The sequence below is a fragment of the Hippocampus bargibanti genome, linkage group LG14, assembly GCF_051943395.1.
Source record: "Hippocampus bargibanti isolate YZ-2025 linkage group LG14, ASM5194339v1, whole genome shotgun sequence".
In the NCBI taxonomy this organism is placed as follows: domain Eukaryota; kingdom Metazoa; phylum Chordata; class Actinopteri; order Syngnathiformes; family Syngnathidae; genus Hippocampus; species Hippocampus bargibanti.
The window spans coordinates 21674501-21692200 of record NC_142747.1 but is presented as its reverse complement, the minus strand read 5'-3'; the positions used below and the strand labels follow the sequence as shown (position 1 = coordinate 21692200).

Here is a 17700-nt window from a genome sequence, read left to right as displayed (position 1 = left end):
AGGAATACACTGAAGGTCATAGTACAGTCGTCAACGTGAGCCGCAGGAGGGCAAAATGAGGCAATGTGGTCATTGACATACCGAGGGCGGTTGGAGTGACGATCCAAGTGAAGGTTCTGCTCTCCTCGCTGCAAAGACAAACGCTATATTGGCACTCGTGGCAGTTTGTGAAGGAGTACATGTCCGACTCAGCCAGTGTCACTTTCACCTGCAGACATTGTCACAGATTGGCCAGAATCAGAAAGCAGTCCAAATGCCACTTTCCATCCAAGAACCAAATGAAATCATTTGGAATCCTGTCCAAAAGGTCACTTTTTGAATGCCTCGTAAATATTTACCACGATGCACTTGGAGAGATAGTTGAAGACGGTGGCTTTGAGAGGAAACACTTCCCCACGGATGACAGAGTAAGGCAGCGTGAGACTGACGAAGAAGGGCTGGAAGACAGTCAGCGCCGTAGTGGCTGAGACGCCGAAGCCCACCGACGACACGCAGAAGGCGCCGGCGGCCCATTTGGTGATGGTGTCTGGGACGCTCTTCTCCACACTCGCTGTCCCCTCGTCTCTGAACACACCAAGGCACATCAAGAGCTTACTTGAAGCAGGAACATTCATATTTAAAGAATGTTACGATGGTCTGCCACGTGAAGACATTTACCCAACAGAAAGCAGGTCCCAGATCCACGTTTCTGGGAAGAATGTCCGAATGGTCTCCTTCTTCTCCTCCTTAGTTTTCCCCACACCGTCTTTACCAGAGACCCGCATCACATTGAAGGCCATGGAAACCGGGGCATCTTCCACGTCTGCTACTAACACATAAAAGCATATGGTAACTCCACTCCAGTGCCAGGGTTTTTGTCATTCTCAATTAAATTGCAGGACCCACAGAAGATTGACTTTTTAGGACTACATGCAGCGTTAGAAACCTGACTCTCTTCTTTCATCCAAAAAAAAGAGTTAATTCCTAAATTATATGGATCTGGAGTTATATGAGGTGCAAGTGGGGGCGGCTGTACAAAAGGCAAATGCTGCCCCCTCGTGTAAATAGGAAAAACATAGCCACAAGTCTGACCAGCGCTTTATCGGACATATTTTCAATTCCCGAATACATTCGGGAATGGCAGTGAATGAGCTAATTGGAATCAACCAGAATCATCTGAAAAAACAAACTTACTTCATTGGAATAAACAGAAAACGATACCAGTGGCACATTGAAAACAGCGGATGCCGATTTTTTTTATATGGAGGTACAGTGATACCTCAGCTCATGAACTTAATTGATTACCAGAAAGTGTGTGTAAAGCGAAAAGTTCATCTTCCAAAAATTTATTTGCCCTAAGAAACAATTGAAATGAGAATAATCCGTTCCGAGGTCCCCATAAAACATCATCTTCTACTAAATAAGCCTTAAAACGACACAAAATATACCTTATTTTATGTATAATTAATGTGATATTGTTTTGTAATTAAAGAAATAAATTGTAGTTTATAATAAAGTCGTTTTATTGACCTTTGTGATGGCAGTTGTCAATGGAAGGAAGCAATGGTCAACTTAGCGTAATGGTACTGGGACAGCTAAGTCACACAAACGCACAACTCGTTGGTGTTGTTCAATGATTTCCTTCTTCTGCTCGGCCGTCATTTTCTTTTATGTCCTCTTGGGCTTAACACTAGCCTGTGGTGGGGTCTTTTTCGCTCCCATAATAGCAAAAGTACTCCGCTTGATAAGAAACCACGTCTACACTCAAAGAAAGTAGGTGACGAAAACTAGTCTGCCAGCCACCGTGGTGCGGTGTGGTTTAGTTCGTCTGCTGAAAACTTGTTTCTATGCCAAGATTAAATTCTCACGAATTTAATGTTGCTGAGGGCGAAAAGTTTGTGAGCTAAAGCATTTGTAAGCTGAGGTATGACTGCACAGTATTTGTGTTGCATTTTCGCAGTTCAAATATTGGAACCTGCACAACAAAGCAAAGCATTTCAAGCTCCCCAGAAGAATGAGAATGATTATACACGGTGGACTTCAGATGCGTCGCTGTAATGATTTCATTCATTAAAAAATAAAGAAAAATTATGTGTACTCTGATGAGAAGTTGATAAAGCAACTTGTGCTACAATGTGACAAAGTAGTATAGATTGGTACATACCAAGAGCCAACATACCGTCATAGTAAAAGCCAAATTTATGTTGTTGGCAGTCGTAAGGTTTCTTCACATTCGAATTGGTCACAAGCTTGACTCCAATCGCCTGAAAGAAGAAAAATACATTTACAAGTGAGAACAAAATCCTCATCTTCTTATTTGACTTCTTATTTTGACCTTTTTGACCTTATAATGAGCTTCCAATAATAATAATCATAATAATCATAATAATAATAATAATAAATGTCATTTATGAGCACCTTTCAAAACTCTTGAGGACACTTTAGAGTCACAGGATAAGTTTTTCTGTGGGTGAGCAGCGGCTGCCACATGCACCTGCGTTCACTCAACCCGGAAGTAAATAGATCGAAAGATACCGAGCCAACATATAGCTACCTAGATAGCTAGCCACCTAGATGGCCAAATAGGTAGAACGTTAGCTAGCCAGCTATTAGATAGCTAAAAATAGCTAGCTAGATAGATAGCTAGCCACCTAAATAGCAATAGCTATGGGCTAATACACTGAACGTCAGAATTGAGTAGCATAGTTCCCACTTAACACTTAACAATGACATATGTAATAATATATTTAAGATACTTAAAATTCAGGTCACAGATTCTGAATCAGAATCATCTTTATTGGCCAAGTATGTAGAACATAAATAATTTGTCTGTGATAGAACACGCTGCACTAGTATCCTCAGAAGAAAAATGGAGGACTAGATAGTTGGATTTGGATGACTGCTTAGAGAGTTAATGGTGACCGACGGGGGAATAAGCTGTTGAAAAATCTGCTGGAAAAGGTGGTGGGCAGGGTGCGGTGGGTCCAGTAGGATTTTCCACGCCCTTGTTTGGATTCTTACAGTGTGCAAGTCCTCGAGAGTGGCGAGGGCGGTGACAATGATTTTTTTTTGGTCCGTTGAAGTCGGATTTAGTCCATTTTTGTGAAGCGACAGATAAGATACAACCACGCCGGCCAATGTCAGTGAGACTTGATTCAACCTGCTTAAGTGTCAAGTCCAAAGTCTTACTTTGAAAATGCTGAAAACATCATCTTTTTGAGTGGTGGGTGCAAAATAATGTGAGCGCTTGCTCCGCCCTTGGTCGACATCCACCAACATCTCAGGTTCAGCCTCTGGGATGGGCTCCGGAAAGCAAGGATATGGCTCATCATCGTCAATCTCGTCCGAGTATCCTGACAGCTTCTGCAGGGGCAGCTGGTTGTACACCTACACACACACACACACACACACACACACACACACACACACACACACACACACACACACACACACACACACACACACACACAACACACTATTTGCAATCAGTCGGAGCACAAAAAAAAAAAAAAAAAAAACACTAAATCAGTCGGAGCACAAAAAAAAAAAAAAAAAAAAATAAAAAAAAAAAAAAAAAAAATCACATTTATGAAGAAGCAGGGATGGATGACTACAAAAAAAAATGTTGAAATGACATTTTGTGTGGACACAAGTTTTTTTCCATTCCTTGATGACTGAACGATGTAGAGGAAGTCCAAGATGGCAGCCAAGTAGGCAGCCACTGGCGAGTGCTCTCACGAGTCTTGTTTTTTTTTTTTTTTTTTTTTTTGGGGGGGGGGGACAGTCGCGGCTTGGAATTGAAGCGGATTGACGGGGAGCAGGAAACGTGAGACAATCTGTGTTGGTCAATGGATGCTGCAGCTTCGTGTTTGCTTTTAACCTTTAGCTTGTAGCAGACTTGTACATTTCACCATGACGTCCCTGAACCACTGGTGAAAAGGACGCTTTGATCCTCTCCTCTTTCATCTCGCACTGCTTCATACGACAAAGAGGGGGCAGAAAGTGCTTACAATTGAATATTGTCTGTGTCTTTTGTGTAGTGTCCCATTATTTGTTATTTTGCTTTTTTGTTGTTTTGACTTCAAGATGGCGGTGCGAGAGTGTCTGCCTTTACAGCAGCTCCTGTATTTTGTTTTCCTACTTCTTTTCCTTTCATCACTTTGCTGCTGTGAAATGTCAATTCCTCCAGTGAGAGACCAATAAAGACTAATGTAATCTAATCTAAGAGAGTCTTTGTTGACGCCGATTGTCCATTGGCACATAAGAGATGAAACCTGAATTTTGGGACAATGGTAGAAAGGCAGAATGTTCAACAAGAAGTGTCAAAGGCAGAGAGAGACACATTTCAAACCTGAAACTTGTTTGGTCCAATTTTTTTGAAATTAGCATCTAAACAAGGGTGGGGAGTGATGTTTGGGTTTCAAGTAGATTTTGTCTTACATAGCCAACCGTGAGTTCCTTCTCTGATTGCAGCAAAAGGATGCTTTGGTCAATGGCTCGAACGGAGCACAAAGAGCCAGGATGAGCCTGCACTTTCAAGGTGGTTTTCTCCGCTGGGAGCTCCTGGATGCTTGGGAACTTCACAGAAACCTGATCAGAACACATGGCTTGCTGTCAAAATGATCTGTTGTTTGACACCATGGACAACGTTGATCTTCAGGTCCAACCTTGTTTTTGAGACAGAGTTGGATGGGGAAGTCGTGGCTGTCGGCCACGGCCTCGCCGCCAGGCAACACCGTGTAAAGAACGACCTGAGCAAAGGGCGCCAGGTCCGTGACGTGATGGAGGGGGATGCTCACCTCCCCTTTGTTCACTGACGTGAGGTAAAAACAAGATTTGGACTGAATCAAATGACATTCGAAATCAGATTTCACACCCAAACAATAGAATAAACCAAGCTAAACGTCGTATCTCAGTCGTACAGGAGTGGTCAATGGAGGAAAAGGTTTCTTCAGCCGTCATCTGGACTTCTTTGAGGGTGTTGGACATTTCGATCCTCATCCGAAAAGCTTCATCAGCGAACCCAAGTTGTGCTGAACTCAAGTTGACCTGTATAGATCCCTAATGAACCAATCTCTTTTGTTCTTTCTGATTACCTCTCATCTGCCAATCTCTTTTTTCCTATCTGATTACCTCTACTTGGCTCTGATTGCTACATAAGAAGTATCTTGTAAGCACGGTCTAAACCCTTAAACCACCATGGCGATTTAGTGAAGGGTTTTGCTGTTTTACAAAAAATGGCTTTTTTGCCTCCTCTTTCAAAGCATGGATTTTCTTGAGCTAAGATTTGAACCTCACTGTCGTCAACTCCCCCAACCTTAGAGCAGGGACCTATCAGAGCAGAGGTTTGGTACCGTTATCTCTGTCCTTTCGGGATATAGGGCCAGAGTTACCAGCATAACTTTAGTTCACTGACGAAGCTCTTCGGATGAGGAGAGAAAGGTCTGACACATTCGGTATATTTAAGAAGTGCCAAGATCATGTCCCATTTCATATTATTGTACGTTTTCATATATGTACACACACACACACACACACACACTATACAGTATATAGACAATGAAATGAATTTGATTGAGATGACCTGTGCCCACTGTAACTGCCACTGGGAGACGGCCATGCTGGACAATTGCTCCTTTAGACATCACCTAAGAACACATCAAATCAAAGTGTCCGTTTACACGCACTGACATTTGAAATGGGTGTGAATTCCATTTGCTGTTGACGCAGTAACACAAATAATTTGTAGTCCAGATGGAAGTTGCCAACACTGACAACGACTGAACTCACCAAGTAGAAAAAGTCCAAGTTCTGCTGTGTCTTTTGGAGCTCCTGTCCCTGAATGATATACTGAGCTCGTACGGTGGCGTCTTTGTCGCAGGAGATCTTTCCGCCGACCTGCATGAGCTTCAGAAAACTACTACTCTTGGAGTAGAAGGCCGATACGCTATGGTAGGCTGCCCTGTACTCGGGTTTCTGTGTATCTGCTACATATGGCTCATCATCATCCACCGCTTTGGACGCCGCCTGTTAACACCAAAACAAGACAACAATGACATTCGGAGCCACTCACGACTTTGGATTAAGGGTCAACTCAATCAACTCTGTCATCAAGTACAGTGATACCTCAGCTCACAAACGTCATTGGTTCCCAGAAAGTGTGTGTAAGGCGAAAAGTTCGTCTGCCAAACATTTATTTCCCATAAGAAACCATTAAAATGAGAATAATCCATTCCCAGGTCCCCATAAAACATAACTTTCTACGAAATAAGCATTAAAACGACACAAAATAGACCTTATTTTATGGATAATAAATGTATTATTGGATTGTGATTAAAGAAATAAACTGTACACTATAATAAAGTCGTTTTATTGACCTTTGTGACGGAATTTTGGTTGGACTTTGAAGTCATACAGAACATCCAGAGAAGGGAGAGAGTTGTAATTGGTGGAGACTTCAGTGGACATTTTGGCGCAGTAAACAAAGATGATGAGGAGGTGATGGGCAGGTTTGGACTCCAGATGAGGAACGCTGAAGGACAGATGGCAGTTGACTTTGCTAAGAGAATGGAAATGGCTATTGTGAATACTTTCTTTCAGAAGAGACAGGAACATAGGGTGACCTATAAGAGTAGAAGCAGAAGTACACAGATAGACTACATTTTGTGTCAACGGCGCCATCTAAAAGAAATCAGTGACTGCAAAGTAGTGGTTGGTGAGAGTGTAGCCAGACAGCATAGGTTGGTGGTGTGTAGGATGACGCTGGCAGTGAGGAAGATGAAGAAACCAAAGGCTGAAGTGAGGACAAAATGGTGGAAGTTGGAAAAGGAAGAGTGTTGCATGACATTTAGGAAGGAGGTAAGACAAGCACTGGGTGGGCAAAAGGTCCTTCCAGATGACTGGCAAACTACAGCGAACACAAAAAGAGACACAGGTCGGAAAGTATTGGGTGTATCGAGTGGAAGAAAGGTAGATAAGGAGACTGGGTGGTGGAATGGGGAGGTGCAGGAGTGTATACAGAGAAAGAGGTTAGCAAAGAAGAAGTGGGACACTGAGAGGACGGACGAGAGTAGACAGCAGTACAAGGAGATGCAGTGCACGGTTAAAGTAAAGGTGGCAAAGGCCAAACAAGAGGCCAAGGATGACTTGTATGCTTGGCTGGACAGCAAGGAAGGCGAGACTGATCTTTACAGGCTGGCGAGACAGAGGGACAAAGACGGTAAGGACTTGCAGCAGGTTCGGGTGATTAAGGATAGAGATGGCAATGGATTAACAGGTGCCAGTAGTGTGATGGCAAGATGGAAAGAGTACTTTGAAGAATTAATGAATGAGGAACATGAGAAGGAACAAAGAATAGAAGACGCGACTGTTGTGGACCATGACGTAGCAAACATTAGCAAGGATGAAGTGAGGAGAGCGCTGAAGAGGATGAAGGGGGGGAAAGGCACTCACTCGGGCCTGATGATTTACCAATCGAGGTATGGAAGTGTCTTGGAGAGGTGGTGGTCGTGTTCCTGACTGGGTTATTCAACAAGATCTTAGATGTGAACAGATGCCTGAAGAATGGAGACGAAGTGTACTCATGCCCATTTTTAAGAACAAGGGAGATGTGCAGAGTTGTACTAACTACAGAGGAATAAAGTTGATGAGCCATACAATGAAACTCTGGGAAAGAGCAGTTGAAGCGAGACTAAGAGCAGAAGTGAACATTTGTGAGCAGCAGTATGGCTTCATGCAAAAAAAAAAAAAAAAAAAAAAAAAAAAAAAAAAGAGTACGACAGATGCAGTGTTTGCTTTAAGAATGCTGATAGAGAAGTACAGAGAAGGTCACAAGGAATTGCATTGTGTCTTTGTAGATCTGGAGAAAGCGTATGACAGGGTGTCCAGAGAAGAGCTGTGGTATTGCATGAGGAAGTCTGGAGTGACAGAAAAGTATGTCAGAGCGGTGCAAGACATGCATCATGACTGTAAGATTGATGACTGATTGTGAGGTGTGCTGTCGGTGTGATGGAGGAATTCAAGGTGGAGGTGGGACTCCATCAGGGGTCAGCTCTGAGCCCCTTCTTATTCGCTATGGTGATGGAGAGGCTGACAGACGATGTTAGACAAGAATCTCCTTGGACCATGATGTTTGCAGATGACATTGTGATCGGTAGCGAGAACAGGGAACAGGTGGCGGAAAACTAGAGATGTGGAGATATGCCCTGGAAAGGAAAGGAATGAAGATCAGTCGAAGCAAGACGGAATATATGTGTGTGAATGAGAGGGATCCAAGTGCAAGAGTGATGCTACAGGGAGAAGAGATAAAGAAGGTGCAGGATTTGAAGTACTTGGGTCAACTGTCCAGAGCAATGGAGAGTGTGGAAAAGAGGTGAAGAAGCGTGTCCAGGCAGGCTGGAGAAAAATGTGATGTCAGGCTTTCAGCTAGGATGAAAGGAAAAGTGTATAAAACAGTGGTGAGAGCAGCCATGATGTTTGGACTGGAGACAGTGCCACTGAAGAAACAAAAGAAAGGAAGCAGAGATGAAGATGTTGAGGTTTTCTTTGGGAGCGACCAGGTTGGATAGGATCAGGAAGGAGTACATTAGAGGGACAACTCATATTAGAGGCTTTGGAGAGAAAGTCAGACTGAGGTGGTTTGGACATGTCCAGAGGAGAGAGAGTGACTATATCGGGAGAAGGATGCTGAGCCTTGAACTGCCAGACAGGAGACAGAGAGGAAGAGGACCGAGAGGAAGGTCAAAGTGGACATGAAGGTAGCTGTTGTGAGAGGATACAGAAAACCGGGTTAGATGGAGGACATTGATTCGCTGTGGCGACCCATGAAGGGGAAAGCCGAAAGGAAAAGAAGAAGATTGACCTTTGTGACGGTCGTTGATGTCGTTGCCTCTTGATGATATCCGAGTGAAGTTGCCGTGCTTTCTCGGTCATAATACCCTCACTCACACTGTCCCCTGCTAGCTGCTTTTCATTAATCACTCACAGAAGTTTTTCAACCTCTTCTATTGCCAACTTAGCATACTGGTACGCCAAGTCACACAAACGCACACCTTGTTCATGTTTTTCGATGATCTCCTTCTGCTAGACCATAATGTTATTTAATGTCTTCTGGGGCTTAACACTAGCCTGTGGGGGGTCTTTTTCTGTCCCATCATAGCAAAAGTACTCCACTCGATAACAAACCATGTCTGCACTCAAAGAAAGTGGGTGTGGAAATCTAGTCCGCCAGCCACCGTGGCGCTGTGTGGTTTGGTTGGTCCGCCAAAGAGGTGTCAGTGTAGCTCCTCGCCGAAATGGCTTGGCGTCATGTGTCACAAACCTTAAGGCTGACGCTGCCCGTCCAGTGGCTGGTGTCCAAAGAAAAGGAGGCGACGCCTTTTGTGTTGGTGGTGAGTGTGAAGTTGACTGAGTCGGGGGCAAAGAAGTACACAGGTTGATTGGCCACAGGTTTTTTGTCCACACCCGTCATTTTGACCTGCAAACAGGAAAGAGGACCAAATGTCAAGAAATTGGCGAGAGTTTGGAGGGACGACTCGCTGCTTGAAGCTGCAATGTGTCCTTTGGCTCATTGCTTGGCATCCATTGAACTCATTCACTGCCACTCTCAACATTGATGATTGATTGGGAATTGAAAATATGACGTGGAGCACCATTCCCAAATTTGATCGGTTTATGGCGGGGGTGCCGATAAAGTGCTGCTCAGACCTCTGGCAATGTTTTTCCCTTCCACAAGGGGGCATCATTTCCCTTTTTTCCATGTTAGCGTTTTTTTTACAGCTTCAGCTGTTGTTAAAGTGCTGCATCAATCAATATGGATGTATTGCATTGTATTTTGTACAGCCGCCCTCATTTCAAGCTCAGATAACTCTAGACCCATATCATTTAGGAATTAACTTTTTTTCTGATGAAAGAAGAGAGTGTCAAGTTTATAACGCTGCATTGAATGTCGATGTTGTCCTAAACTCAATCTTCTGTGGGTCCTGGAATTGGAGTGACAATGACAAAAACCCTGGCACTGCACTGGCCACATTTTTGCCGAGCGTCTGTCAGTCAATGAGTTCATGTTGGCTTTCACAACTGTGGCAAAAGAGTGCCGACCTTTCCCTCAAATGGGATTCCAGGCTTGTACGCTTCAGGTGCATCTTCAAAAGTGACGCTTCTAATAATGGCACTGAAGCGTGAGCGCCCCGACCCTTTCAAGGTCACACCTAAATGGCAAAGAGGACAATCACTTGGTTGTCAAGTCATGGAGATGACAAGACAAATATTTGGGACACTTACCTGTGCCGTGCTCTTCCAGTTCAGCATCTACCACAAAACTATCGTCATACGTATTTTTGTTAAGAGCAAAATCTGTCATGTTGACTGTTTCTGTTGCACAGCCGCTGAGATCCGTCTGGAAGAAAATTTGGGGAAGCCATTTGAATGTTTCATATCTTCCAGAAGGCGAAACAAATTGAAGATGGACTACAAGTCACGAATAATAACTCTTATTGTGCTTTACACAAGACAATTTGACATTTTGCTTGGGACTTTAGCAAGCATCATGGAATTTCACATGCTTGATTTGCTTTTGTGGGCCGAGTAAAATGATGTTGGCGGGCCAGATTTGGCCCCGGGGCCTTGACTTGGACGCCTGTACTTTAGACGAATGCAGTTGGATTTTGACACAAAAGGACTTACCGTCAGTTTATACGTCCTGCAGACTTTTGTCTCCATGTTGGCATGCCAGTAAAAGCGAAAAGCATTCCGACAAAACTCCGCCTTGACTGAGCCAACAACTGGCTTTCCGTAAGTGTATCTGCACGCAGTAGCACAAGTTATTTTCTTCATTATTACCGGATTTTGCGGTGTATATGGCGCACCCCCAAGAAATTTTTTTTTTCTCCATATATAAGGCGCACCGGAGTATGAGGCGCACCTTCAATGAATGACAAAAGGTTTTCAAATATAATGCATAAATAGATCAAAGTTTTCCAAATATAAAGTACATGACATCATAAGGCGCTACAGACAGTTGAGGTTGGGGAGTCAGTGGCCGCTGACATATAAGGCGTACCTGCGTAAAAGGCACGAAATCAAGGCTTTTAAATGCACCTTATAGACTGGAAAATACGCTACTAAGGTAGTTACTTTGTGATTGCTGTTCAGAAATGAAGTGCATTCAATTGCAATAGCACGACTTTCAAGGCTAGTTGGAAGATAGCTTTTTACATGAAAAAAAACGAGGATGAGCAAATGGAATCAGATTCAAAGACTTACTTGCCACAAACCTTAAGCGTGACCTCCTGGTCCAAGATGGAGATCACACTTGGGAGGTGAACTGTGACCTCAAATTTGGGCAAAACTAAAGAAAAAAAAAAACAAGAATGAATCCTCATGATAAGAAGGTGGAGTGCGTGGCAATAAAAGCAGACCGTATTCCTTGATGTCAAAGCTGTGGGAGATTTTCTCTCCTTTGTCCGTGGTGGCGGTAATAAGGTAGCTTCCTTGCGTCGCCTCCTCAATCGTGCGATGGGAAAGATCGAGGATGCCCGCCGAAACCAATTGATCCAACCATTGCGCGATCCGATTGGAATTGGGGTCCTATGTGGACAAACAGACAAAAGTGGACTTACTTGCAAGTGAGCGTCGCCAGAAAACTTGGAGATGTTTTTTGGGTTTACATTCTGTCATTCATTCCAAGTGGGAATTCCAGCTTTGATTGTTGTCGAATAAAAAAAAGCTTACATTTTCATCCCAATGTGTTTTGCCGATGTTGGAGCCATAAGGAAATGTCTTACCTGAAGTTCCACCACTGTGTACTAAAAAAGAACAAACATGCCATTAGTACATGCCGCCATCTTCAATTTCAGCTGTTATTAAAGCGCCATATAAATCAATATGGATTGTATTTTAGACATCCACCCTCATTTTAAGCTCATATAACTCCAAAGCCATACAACTTTAGAGCAATTAACTGTTTTTTTCTGATGAAAGAACAGAGTCTACGATTTCTTACACTGCATTGAATGTTGATGTCGTCTTCAAACTCAATATTGTGTGGGTCATGCCATTTGAGTGAAAATGACAAAAACCCTGGCACTGGAGTGGACACATTTTTGCACATCGTCTGGCAGTGAATGAGTATTCTATTGGATTGCTTTTAGTAATATCAGAATTGAAAACATTCCATCCAATATTTAAACGACCTGGTCGGCGAGTGGTTAGAACGTTGACTTCAGGGTGCAAAGTTCGTGGGTTCGATCCCTGCACCGGCCTCCCTGTGTGCATGCCCCCCTCCCCTGTACTTCCGTGGGTGTTCTCCGGATCATCCGGTTGCCTCCCACGTTCCAAAAACACGCACGAGTGGTTGTTTTTTTCTGTGTGCCCTGCGATTGGATGGCAAGCGATTCAGGGTGTCTTAGGCTTTTTGGAAGCTACCCTGACCATTGTCCTAAAACATCACAATCACTGTTAGCTGGCTGTTAGCTGGCTGCTAAAAGGAAAAACAAGGACAGACTCCATCGTCACATTCAGCATGTGGTAAAATAAAGGGAAACAAATAAGAGTGCAGTCGACGTATTTGGTTTTGGCACATCTTCAACGTGCACGGCAGATCTTTTTCTGACAGATGGAAAAGGCCTTGAGCTTGTATTGATTGCGATGTTTGGGTCAAATGGAGGATGAGGCAAATGAACTCTGACAGCATGTTTATCACACGAGTCCACAGCGCGCATCACACCCACGCACGCACGCGCGCCGCCCTGAAAAAAACAACAAACAGCCCCTCTGTTCAACCTCCCACTCACTCTCCACAACACCAACAGTGGCTCCTTTTTAACATTGGCACAAAAAAAGACCAAGTTCCCTGTTCGATCCCTTTTAACAATCACTCAAACGACAAAAATGGAGTGAAAACTTACCAGCCGCTCCACCGGGATGAAACTGGAATCCATGGAAACAATTCGGAATTGCACTGTCAACAAAGATGGACAATCAAACAAAGAGTGTTTGATACATGACAGCACAGGTGTCCCAAGTCAAGGCCCGGGGGCCACATTTGGCCCAAAACATCAGTTATTTCGGTCAACGAAAGCTAACCATATTATATGTTGCTTGCTAAAGTCCAAAGCAATATTTCAAATTGTCCCATATAAACCAAAATAACAGTCACTATTCTTCACTTCAGATTTGAAAACTACTTTTTTTTTTTTTTTTTGCGCGCTCAATATGTATAAAGCACCGACCCCCAATGAATGATGTATATTTCAAACTTTGTTCCATATATAAGGCACACTGGACTATAGGGTGCACCTTCAATTGATGAAAAAACGTTTTTCAAATATAATATAGAAATATGTGTTTTCCAAATATAAGGCACACTGCATTATAAGGTGCGACAGTAAAAACTTGTATACTTATGTATTAGACAGTGATACGTCAGCTTACAAACTTAATTGGTTCCCAAAAGTGTGCATAAGGCGAAAAGTTTATCTGCCAAACATTTATTTCCCATAAGAAACCATTAGAAATGAGAATAATACGTTCCCAGGTCCTCATAAGACATCATATTATACTAAATATGCCTTAAAAACGACACAAAATATACCTTATTTTATGTATAATAAATGTGTTATTGTATTGTAATTAAAGAAATAAACTGGACAGTATAATAAAGCCGTTTGATTGATCTTTGTGATGGTAGTGGTCAATGGATGGTAGCAATGGTCGACTTGGCGTAATGGTACTGGGACAGCTAAGTCGATGATCTCCTTCTTCTGCTCAAATGTTATTTTCTTTTTTGTCCTCTTTGGCTTAACACTCGCCTGTTGTGGGGTCTTTTTCGCTCCCATAATAGCAAAAGTACTCCACTCGATTACAAACCACGTCTGCACTCAAAGAAAGGGGGTGACAAAACTAGTCCGCCAGCCACCGTGGCGCTGTTCGACTGTGTGGTTTGGTGTTCATCTGCCGAAAACTAGTTCGAATGCCAAGTTGATATTCTGGCGAATTTAAAGTTTGTGAGCTAAAGCATTCGTAAGCTGAGGTATCACTGTACTGTAGATAATATTTGGAAAACTTGCTTGATTCATCGAAGACTCATAGTCTGGTGCACATTATATGCGGAAAAAAAATTGACAAACATTTGAAAAGCATTCATTGGGGGTACGCCTTATACTCCAGTGCGCCTTATACACCAGAAAATACGCTAAATGCATTTTTTTTATACGTGCAAAAAGAGAAATGGTTGCATAGCAACAAAGTATGACATTGCGACTTTGAATATTTGGATTGTAGCAATCCGTACCGGTCTGGCCGGGTTTGTAGACGGGTTTATCAGTCTGGACAATGTGAATGAAGGCGGGAGGCACAATCAGGACTTTGGTCTTTTTGTTGATGGTGGCGCTCTCCCCTTTCACTGTGACGTTGATGGTTGCCACAGTTCTCCTGAGCACTGTCGGGACCTAAAGTGCCCCCCCCCCACAAAAAAAAAAACACACACATAGACGACAGTAAATAGATTGGAAATTGAGGGAGGGGACAAAATAACCAAAGCTGCATTGAATTGTATTATCTTTAGTGTAACGCCATCTAGTGGATGCACAACACTACTGCAGGCATTGTTATCGTTTCTATTTGATTTTATACGCATTTCAATGCCTTTTATATGGAAATTAGTTTTAAAAATAGGCCGTTCACTGAAGGTGCGGAAAATCCGATATTACAGCTGAGGCAAAATCACTAGCTAGACTGTCATAAGTACTAAGTAAGTGTCTAAGTAAGTAAGTGTCTAAGTACTAAGCAAGTAATTTTTTTTAACTCAGATGTACTTGTGGTATCGCTGACTTATTATTGGTCTTTAAGAGAAGACTTATGACAGTCTAGCTAGCTATCAAGCTAGCTACCTACCTAGCTATCTATTAGCTGTCTAGCTAGTTATCATTTAGCTATCTAGCTGGCTAGGTAGCTATCTATTAGCGACTATATCTATTAGCTAGCGAGCTACTTTGGGGTTGAGTGAACGCTGGCGCGTGTGGCCGCCGCTGCTCACCCACAGAAAAACTTATCCTGTGAGTGTAAAGTGACCTTGAGAGTTTTGAAAGGCGCTTAGAAATGAAATGTATTATTATTATTATTATTATGAAATGAGAAATTTGGACAAATCTTGTATTTCCAAGAGGCCTTGTGTGTTGTAGCAACAAAGCAGTCCACAAGGTTAAGGCTAAAAATCACTGCGTACTTTGCAGCATCTGCTTTGTGGTGTTTGGCGACAAGGCAAATTTAGCTGTTGTTACATAAGCAGGGGCAGTCACAGCTTCCAAAATGTCTCAGGCTGCGTGTTTGTGTGGAGAGCGACTAAGAGTTGAGGAGGAGGGATTTTTCTGCTTTTTCCACAGCAATGCAGGTACATTTCTGGCCTTCAAGTAGAAAGCAGCCTTTGTTGAGCTGCAGGTCGAGAAATGCCACAGCCATTCTGATAGAGGGAGTGTTTAACTCAGGGAGGGGAGGGGCGCAAAAACATATATAATAATAATCATCAAAATCTATTATCACTGAGTTATTGGGGTGACTTGGGCCCTCAATTAAAAGTAGCAAAGCTTGTTTCGGTGACATAATAACTCCATGTGCAGATAGTCGGAGTCATGGCACCAGTCGGCCGGATCATTAGCTACATAATGATGGACGGACGGACGGACGGTCGGAAAGCTAGTCAACAAACAGACCTGAAAGTTGAGGCATTGGTAAAAGTCCTGTTTGACGGCCTTCTCCAGGATAACGGCGCTGGCAGCGTCCGTGTCCAGAGTGATGGTCAAGGCGACGGGCTCGGTGGGCCCCTGGATGAGGGCACACAAGGTTTCTTGGGAGCCTCCTCCGACCTGGGAACTCACCGTCACGGCAAAGAGGCTACATGGACCGACCGGGAAAAAAAAAACAAGACAGAAAAGTTATGTTACACAACAACTCAAGTGGAACATGATTTGCTGGGCCTAACGTGGTTTTGTATGAATTAAAGACTGAAACCAACTTAAAATCTAATTTATTTTCATTTTTACTGTGACAGCTTTCTAGGCAACAAACAGGCGATGACAAAACAGGTCAATTATTTCGCAATTTTGCTTTTGTGGGCTGAATAAAATGATGTAGTGGGCCAGATTTGGCCCTCGAGGCCTGGACTTTGACACAAATGATGTCAGGGAATAGCCAACTAGCTGAATAAAAAGGGAGCTATCTTGCTTGCTAGCTAATTCAATCGCTAGCTAGATCAATAGATGAGCATGACTGACACCTATGAAGTTAGGGATTCGCCCCGAATAAAATGATGTGGCGGGCCAGGTTCGGCCCCCCGGCCTTGACTTTGACACGCGCCTTAAATCATTGCACGCACGAGAAATAGAGAGCATATTTGCTGTTGTGTGGGAAACATCAATCTTCCACATGGCGACGTTGAAGCAGTACTCGGCAATGCAAACGGTCGATCCGACCACGCCGAAGAGACGAAAAAAAAAATCAACAACAAAAACATCGTTATGGTCAAAATGCGGAGTGATCACGATTGAACGATCAATCATTTCATCCAAATATCGTGCTGGCGGAGATTTGAGAAGAGTCAACTGGGCTGAAGATTGATCGGCTTGACTTACGTGTCATTGAGATGAGCCGACGAGGCGCTTTGCAAAAAGATTGCTGCAAGTAAAATGGGCAGAATGTGGAGGACAGCTGACATGTTGGCGCAACAGCGGCAGCACACAACGGTCGTTGCCTCGTTCCGACTGGACTGAAGCTTTGTGCACTGGAGCCCCTCGGACACCGATGCACGTTCTCGACAAACTTTTGTGACGAGAACACTCCCACCGGTGTTTACCCTGCAACAACAAAAAAGTTCAAGCTGCAGTCGTGCACTGGCCTGCTGCCATGCATTTGCATGAGCATTTGGATCGTTTCTATTGGCCAAAGATGTTTTTTTTTTCTACTTTCCTTTTTGGAGCTCCAGCCGGATCATCTTGCTCATAATTTGACACCAACGTTCAGGCCATGGGCTTCAAAAACTAAGATTAGAGAAGAAAACGTTGGATTTGGCTCACGATGGAGACATTCCTAAATTACAGTGCAAAAAGAAGTTGAAGAACACAAAGTCGTTACCATCTTTTCCTGTGTGTTCGGCGCACCCCAAAGCTGACCTTGCGCATTATTTGCAGGTGCGCCTTACATGTGAAGTAATATTGAGCAACTTTCATTTAGAAGTGCTTCATGTCACAAAGATGGTACAGCAAGTGCTGACGAATGAATGAATCTTTGTCTTTGCTATCTAGTTCTTTGTTTTCTTTTTACTTCAGGATGGCTCTGCGAGAGTGGCTGCTTTTCCAGCCACGCCTGTATTTTGTTTTTCTACTTCTTTCTTTCCTCTTCCTTTCATAACCTTGCTGCTGAGAAATGTCAATTTCTCCACTGTGAGACAAATAAAGGTAGAGTACGTCCTCTCCTCCACTTTTAAGTGGAGGAAAATCGGTAGTTTCATTAACAAATGAAAACCAAAAATATATATTCCCAGACATGATTAGCTGGCTATCTAGCTAAGGCTACCTATCTGTCTGTTAGCTGGCTATCTATTATCTAGCTAGCTTTCGTTCTATTTGAGTTACTTCTAGGCTGGGTGAACGCTGGTGCGTGTGGCTGCCGCTGCTCACCCACAGGAAAAAATATCCTGTCACTGAAAAGTGACCTTGAGAGTTTTGAAAG

General features: G+C 43.3%; 2 protein-coding genes across 7 annotated transcripts in view; one reads left to right on the top strand and one right to left on the bottom strand.

Annotated features, from left to right (window-relative positions):
- a2m1 (alpha-2-macroglobulin 1) overlaps nt 1-16803 on the bottom strand; it is a 29472-nt gene extending 12669 nt beyond the window's left edge. The window contains exons 1-20 of one of the 5 annotated variants that reach the window (XM_089014558.1): nt 16605-16803; nt 15687-15867; nt 14270-14426; nt 12885-12937; nt 11763-11783; nt 11397-11565; nt 11242-11326; nt 10663-10780; nt 10261-10375; nt 10078-10187; nt 9299-9454; nt 5770-6006; nt 5564-5627; nt 4647-4792; nt 4420-4569; nt 3169-3366; nt 2144-2243; nt 658-808; nt 339-564; nt 82-208 (exon numbers count right to left, since the gene is read on the bottom strand). In XM_089014558.1, coding sequence (XP_088870684.1) covers nt 82-208; nt 339-564; nt 658-808; nt 2144-2243; nt 3169-3366; nt 4420-4569; nt 4647-4792; nt 5564-5627; nt 5770-6006; nt 9299-9454; nt 10078-10187; nt 10261-10375; nt 10663-10780; nt 11242-11326; nt 11397-11565; nt 11763-11783; nt 12885-12937; nt 14270-14426; nt 15687-15867; nt 16605-16687 — 2647 coding nt within the window. In that variant the 5' untranslated portion in view covers nt 16688-16803. The remainder of the gene's footprint in view (nt 1-81; nt 209-338; nt 565-657; nt 809-2143; nt 2244-3168; nt 3367-4419; nt 4570-4646; nt 4793-5563; nt 5628-5769; nt 6007-9298; nt 9455-10077; nt 10188-10260; nt 10376-10662; nt 10781-11241; nt 11327-11396; nt 11566-11762; nt 11784-12884; nt 12938-14269; nt 14427-15686; nt 15868-16604) is intronic. The other 4 variants (XM_089014560.1, XM_089014561.1, XM_089014562.1 and 1 more) reach the window with 4 other exon arrangements.
- Nucleotides 1-17700, top strand: part of LOC148888867 (porphobilinogen deaminase-like) — a 116561-nt gene that overhangs the window by 14550 nt on the left and 84311 nt on the right. The window lies entirely within an intron of this gene.